This window comes from Garra rufa, chromosome 2 (genome assembly GCF_049309525.1).
Source record: "Garra rufa chromosome 2, GarRuf1.0, whole genome shotgun sequence".
In the NCBI taxonomy this organism is placed as follows: domain Eukaryota; kingdom Metazoa; phylum Chordata; class Actinopteri; order Cypriniformes; family Cyprinidae; genus Garra; species Garra rufa.
In genome coordinates this window covers 23033746-23041190 of record NC_133362.1, presented here as the reverse complement: position 1 = coordinate 23041190, position 7445 = coordinate 23033746, and the positions used below count along the sequence as shown (strand labels likewise).

General features: G+C 38.4%; 1 protein-coding gene across 1 annotated transcript in view; it reads right to left on the bottom strand.

Annotated features, from left to right (window-relative positions):
* Positions 1-5755: 5755 nt before the first annotated feature.
* parga (poly (ADP-ribose) glycohydrolase a) overlaps positions 5756-7445 on the bottom strand; it is a 47877-nt gene continuing 46187 nt past the window's right edge. The window contains 2 exon segments of the mRNA XM_073835000.1: positions 5756-6641; positions 6643-6701. Of these exon segments, the coding sequence (XP_073691101.1) occupies positions 6501-6641; positions 6643-6701 (200 nt within the window). The 3' untranslated portion in view covers positions 5756-6500.

Sequence of the window (7445 nt, the reverse complement as noted above, 5' to 3'; positions counted from 1 at the left end):
CACTGCTTTAGAGTAACCTATCATATATTTGCTATAGGCTATAGCATTTTTGCGTTGCTACACTATGAAGTACTGCACACCAATGGGCAAATATTCAGTTCGCTACACGTGTGTTAATAGCACAATAAATAATGCAGGAGAAAGCACCTGTGCTGTGGAAAGGGATCAGATAACCTACCTGCATATCAGAGTTCGGCACCAACCAGAATTGGGGGAAGTGAGAAGTGCCTCGGAAATTCCTAGAAATTGCTAAATTTTAATTGTAGGAGAAGTTAAATGGAATTGCATAAACCTAAACATAATATATATGGGTATATGGGATTTGATACGGGATATTTTCAGACACATTAGATGACTAGCAGCATATACTGTAAATGTACATAAAAAACATTATTCAACAAAAAAGATTAAATGATTTCAATTCATTAGGCTATATATGCAATTTAAATCAAATGTAAATGTAAATGAAACTCTCACAGATCATGTTTTTATGCCATTTAAGTCTTTTTTGATGTAGCCTAACAAAATTATTTCTAAGTGTATGAGTTGTTTAGTACTTACTTTTTTAAAAATTAGTCTTCCTATTAACTAATTATGTTGTTATGGCTAGGCTTACACTAGTATGTTTTCGTTTTAAAATGGCGTTTCAAAATGAAATCTTTGTCTACACTGGTGTATTTACTGCGTTTCAGAAACAATCTCCGTCTACACTACGCAACCGAAAACGCATGTCACATGACCATTTAGGGGCCGTTCACATGTCGCGCCTAAAAACGCGTGGAAAACGCTAGGCGCGCCGCTTTCTTCCTTGTCAACAAAGCGCTCGGGCGCTTGCGCTCCGGAAGCGTCTGCCGTTTCTAAGCAACCATCAGCTGCGCTCTAGCTCCAAGCTGCGGTGCGCTTGCGACATTCTGAAAAGTTGAGATGTTTTTATCTCGATGCGGCGCGGACGCGCCCGGAAAAAACGAGCGCGTCGCTTCCAAAATGCGCGCGCAAGCCGCGCGTCTCCATTTGAAATAACGAACTTGCGCGCGCAAAAGACGCTTCATGTGAACGGCCCCTTAAGCGGCATATATCATCAATGATGTCTTACCTGAAGGGGTCATTGGATGCCCATTTTCCACAAGTTCATGTGATTCTTTAGGATCTTAATGAAAAGTCTATAATATGCTTTGGTTAAAAATTCTCAATAGTAGTGTAAAAAAAACAGCCTTTTACCTTGTCAAAATCAGCTCTGCAAAAACTCAACTCATTTTAAGACATGGCCCCTTTAAATGCAAACAAGCTTTGCTCGCCCGCACCTCTGGGATTATGAGACGTAATGTTTACTTTAGCCGCGAAACTTGCCAACAAGCACATTAAGAAAGGCCATTCACAAAGATGCATAAAAAAACCTCTATACTTACTTCTGCTGTGGGTGAAGCTGTATCAGGAATGATTCGCACAAACATAGAGGCATATATGTCGATCGGGATCGGCACTACGAAAGTAATGTTATTCCTCTGGGTCTTTAGTAAGTGACAACTGCTGTGTTCATTATTACATCCAACAACAGAACATCTCAATCAGAGACATTCTTGTCTGTACCGGAGTCGATACAATGACTGTTTCAGCTCGGTGAGGGCGGGTCTAAGGTAAGGCGCTCATGTCAATCTACTATTGTGGGAGCGTCCTCTGACGGTGTGCCGTCACACCAAAAAGAAGCTGAGAATGACCTGATATTAAAAAGGGGATATTACTTTTAAAGATTAAAAAAAAAACACTATTGAGTGGATTTTTATCATTGTCGGGTGGTTGTGTACACAAACCAACACACATACATACATGTTCCAGCAACATGTAAAAGTTAGTTTTGCATCCGATGACCCCTTTAAAAGAAGTAACCATAACAAAATTGACTGTTATTGCTTGGGGTGTAAAAATACTGTTATTTCCAATATAACGGTGACTTTTTTTAAATGAGCCTCCAATATGAGATGCAACAAATGAGCATGATGTCATTGTTTACATGGTCGCCAAGGATGCGCAGAGCAAATGTGGGCAGCCATCGTTTTCAAAAGTCTTCGTTTTGGTCTGTTTACACTAAGACCCTGTTAACACTAGTGTGTTTTCGTTTTAAAATGCATAACCTTTACTATGGTTATACCTGTTGTTTACACTATTCTGGCGTTTTCAACCATCGAAAATGGAGACTTTCGAAAACAGACCCCATTTAGTTTGGACCAAATGGACCAAAACAGAGACTTTTGACAGAGACCGCTCTTGAAACGCAGTGGAAATGCCAGTGTAGACGAGGATCGTTTTTATTTTAAAACGCCTTTTTAAAACAGAAAAAGCACTAGTGTAAACAGGGCCTGAAACACAACCCCGGAGTTTTCAAACTAAAACAGGGTCTGCAGTGATTTCAATAGTCTCACTTTTTGAGGGTTGAAAATGCCACAGTAGTGTAAACGACAAGCATAACCGTTGCAAAAGTTATGCGTTTTAAAATGAAAACGCACTAGTGTGAACGTAGTCTCAGGCCCATTTACACAACTTTTTCAGACAAAAACAAAAGCGTTTTGCCTGTTTGTTTATTTTGTTTACTAAAAACACATCATTTTGAAAATGGTTTTTCAAAGTTTTTGGAAATGTTTTCATGCAAATACCCAATACATGAAACAACCCAATTTTGAAAACGGTGACGTCATGCGTGTGCGTAGTACGTATTAGGTATGTGGAAATGGGCAATACATGTCGATTTTAAAGGCAAGAGTAAAACAGCATGCTAACTACTGGCCTGGCATTCATAATACAGCGTTTTTGGCAGTTTTCGTGCATGTGTGTAAATGCAAATCTTTTTTAAAATGTTGTTGTGTATACGTGAAACTTTTTAAAAGTGCAAGGAGAAAAAAACTTAAAAGGTGCCATAGAATGCATTCATACAATAGTTTAAATTGTTCTCTGATATCTACATAGAAGGAATATGTCATAGGAAAGGGCAAAAATTCACCAGAAACGGTTTTACAAGTCCATTTACAACCCTATTTGTCCCTAGAATGAAATGGTCTGTTATTTACCTTATTTGGAAGGTTCATGAATAATAACGATGAGCTCTGCTCTGATTGGCTGTTTCACAGAGCTGCTCGGCTCTCACACAGCAGGAAGGAAACACATGGAGGAAAATATATATTTAATTTCGGAGCTTGAGCCGCTATTAATATGCGGGGCATTGAAACTGCCGTTTTAAAGGCATTATAACGTTTTAGTTTCACTTTTGAGATTTGCATCGTACCTGCTCTGTGTAATGTTATACTACAGTGGCAGTACTTACCGAATTTGACAAGTTTAGATGCTGTCAGCGGTGATCAGGATCTGCAAATGATTCACCATCGTCCGCGCAGTCATCTCTCCTTACTCTGTTTATGTGGTAAGTGAAACCTTATGTACTGCAATGTAACAGGCTATCGCTAGCAAGAAGCTAACCGTGTCCCTTTAGTGGCTCGCCTTATTTTATTAGAACACCTTTCTTTGTTTTCCGTACCTTTCTGAGTTCAGACACCAACCCATCCCTGCACTTAACATCTCCTGCACAACCTGGAACATAACATTTATTGCCATGATGTGCCTATTTCGCTATTGACCTAGCTTTGTTTTTTCACAATAGCCTAGCTGCAGAACTTCTGATGATTGGTCTATGCAAATATTGGGGGCGTGACTATTAATGATCAGGACTCTTACGTAATAGTCGCTGTTATGTTGGAATTGGCCAGTTTTTCAGTGGTCTTTTGCAAAGGAGGAAACAATGGTGTTTAAGACTCACGGTATGTCATGTCCATGTACAGAACTGTTGTTATTCAAAATTTTACATTCTATGGCACCTTTAAGTTTTTGACCACATCTTTGTCATTTAAACAGCCTCAGACTGATTCGGAAAAGCAGAACACGCACAAGAGGTGCATGAACCAATCACAGCCGAACATAACCAATCATTATCCAGTCATATCATTATCATTGCCTCCTCTCACATGACTTTTCCCCATTCATTCCCAATTACCCCCCACCAAACTCACTGCAAGCTTTAGTGGGTCTGTTAAAACTCAATGGGCTCAGAGAAAGACCAAATTTCCACTGTAACTTTACCTGCTTGTGTCACTGTTAAGACAATGTCTCTTTAGAAAAACAAGTGATTTATACATTTTAATACGTTTTAATGTTATGTTTGTAATACTAGAGTTTGCTTTTTTGTGCTACAATTTTTTTTCTCATCCAATATTTTGAGGAGACACTTGCCTTCACTTTCCTTGCCTCCTCTGAGGAAATGCCGAAACGCCCCTGATATATATTTATAATTGAACAATAATTATTACTATAGAGCTGGGTGACTCATCAAATTCATACTAAAAATGGATACTGGAAAATGCTTGGCTTTTCCACTTAAAACTACTCTTTCAATGCACTTTCCTTTTAATTATGGTTAAACAGTAATTAGCAGACAAGCATAAACACCGGCGACCCCAATGTTATAATTCAATAAAATATTTATAAAAATGACTTCAGATTAAGTTGTGCCAGGGCTTAATGAGAACACTGATATTTTCAGCAACCTCTGATTCTTAATCACATTAGACAATTACGCTTTCCTAATTTTCGGAGGGATCGTGCCGAATTCACTTGACCATGTGGTTTCAGTCATCTAGATTGATGGTCTTTATGTTGGCGGATTTTACAGTCGGAGCTAATTGCCTTCCCTCCCCCTCAGTACCTCAAAACTAGTTTCATCACTCTTACCAGAAAAAAAGAAAGCATTGTCATTAATCATCACTGGGCTGCTATCATAGTCGTTTCAGAGGTAAAACAGGCATGATTAAAACAGAACGAATGCACGATTTTCAGGATCAAAGCATCATGCCTGACCTTTTTATGTCTTCAGTAGAGATGTTAACATCAATGATAGTCTGCACATTTGTACTATTCATGCTATAAGCACAAAAGTGCTGCATAACAGCAAAACAATACAAGGTGCAATGAGTCACAGGTTCATATTGCAGTGCTGTTACACACGTCATTATATTAAAACATCTATTTGTCCCTCTCTTTTCTTGATCAGTGCTATAATCGAAACTCTAGATTGGAGGACTGTCAGAGCAAAAAGCGTCTTGTAACCAAGAATAAGTAAGGTCATGCAATTATAAGTGAAAATGCCATTTTGCTGTTCTCTGACTTCAGTCGGAGCTGAGATCCCTTAGCAGGGATCTTATTAAAGGCAGCCATCATTTAAAAAAAGAAATGTGATTTGATACTTCCATGGCCACAATTTCATTCTTCATGAAACAAATGTTAACAACAGTGTAATGCTTCTTAACTCATTTCATTGACATTTACATTTCTATTAAAGTCTGGCCCTTTTTTGACCCCAGTATTTGAGAAAACAAGGGGATACTGCACCTGTTATACAACAATAGTGCGCTTATAAGGGACCATCTTTTGGTTGCCAAGTGGTACTTGTGCTCTGGGTTTAACTGATGAAAACTGAAAACCAAAATACTTCAAAAGCATTTGAGGTTGATTAGGAAGAGTCAGAAGAATAGATGGTGATCAGAAGAGGTCAGTTAGGTCAAGCTAGAACTACAATTTATGACTCTAACATGGTCCGATTAAGCGGCATTATATACAATCAAAGTGTGTACATACCAGACAAAGCCAAGCTATAATCTAGATCTATTAGTCTGATTTTACATCCCATCCACATGTCAAAAAAACCAGCAGACCAGTGTCTGAATCAACAATTTTTAATTATCAAATCATAATAAAATAAAGAGCAAAACATACGAAAATATTCACTACCTTTACATATCAACCCCATTTCTTAAAGGTGCCTTTAATCAAAACAATAAATGAAACCGTAAAAACCTTGAGCGTAATAAATTGCTAAAAATGTCATGCAGAGGCTATATGTTTTCCCACAATCTGATTTGCAGCAGTTCCTTTAGTGTGATTATACAAGTTGTTTTTCACCGGGTAATGTTCTTTTTCACATCTTTCTCACATCATTATCAAACCATTTTATATTTAAAGAAAAAAGAATAAGTCTTGTGCAATACATCTGATAATCAAGTGTCACAGGGGACTTTACTGTGTATTCAGAGGTTCTCATGCATATTTTGTTAATTATCTCTACACACTTAATTGTGACTCGCTGTTAGTTTCCGAATAAGAACAAAACATAAAAAAAAAAAAAAGACTACAACTTGGTCACCCAAATTAATTTCATAGGATCATCCAGTTTGATCAAGTATCCTGGGATCAAACCTAGATAATGCTCACCAGAAATAAGGATTTACGGTCTATTGCTATACTTTCCGTCCCCTTATTCATAGTGACTTGAAACATACTCACTGGTAGAATAGAAAAGAAAAGAAAGGCATAATGTGCTCTCAAGACAATCGCCCAAAAAGTCTTCCTAAAGGAAAAGAAAGCACTGAGGCATTTGGACAGGTTGAGTTAGCTGTTGACCAGCATTAATGGCAGTCTGCAGAACAGGGGGAAGGCGCAGTGGTTAAGTTGCTGTCGCTGGGGCAGGGGCTGGGGCAGGGGCTGGTCTCCGGGTTCGTATTTGTATTGACCTTATCATGGATGTACCCATAGAGACTGATGTTAGGCCCTCTGGAGATGCTTAGACACCACATTAGAGTACTGCTTTAAGTGGACGTACAGAGCGCCTGAGAGACAGACAGAGAGAGAGAGAGAGGGAGAAAGAGAAAGAAGGGGGGAAAAAATTATTTGAGGGATGGCGAGCATCATGGCGTCAGCCGAGTCTAGAGCCGTTCATAAATCACAGAGCGCACGAGTTTACTGCCGTCTCCACTTTAGTACAATAGATGGCTGACAGCGTTTTCTCAAAAAGGTTTCAATAAACGTCACAAAGGAAAAATGGGACAGAAACAGTGGGGTCAGTTGAGGCAGAACTATACCGAAGAGCACTAATGGTATTATTTAATTATGCGAAACAAATGGTTCAATATTGCAATTTTTGTTTTTGTTTGTCATATTTATTTGACTCGGCAAGGTATTTAAAGAGATTCTGTCATTAATTGCTCACCCCCATGTTGTTCCAAACCTGTAGGAACTTTGTTCATCTTTGGAACACAAATTGAGATATTTTTAATGAAATCCGAGCGCTTTCTGAGCCTGCATAGACAGCAATGGAACTACAACGTTCAAGGCCCAGAAAGGGTGTAAAGACATTGTTAAAATAGTCCATGTGACATGAGTGGTTCAACTGTAATTTTATCAAGCTACAAGGAATATTTTGTGTGCGCAAAGAAAAGAAAAAACTAACTTTATTGAACTATTTCTTCTCTTCCATGTCAGTCTTCAATGTGTGTACACAAGAGTTGCATGATGCATGAAACAATAAAAATATAAAAAGTATAAAAATATCTTCATTTGTGTTCTGAAGACAA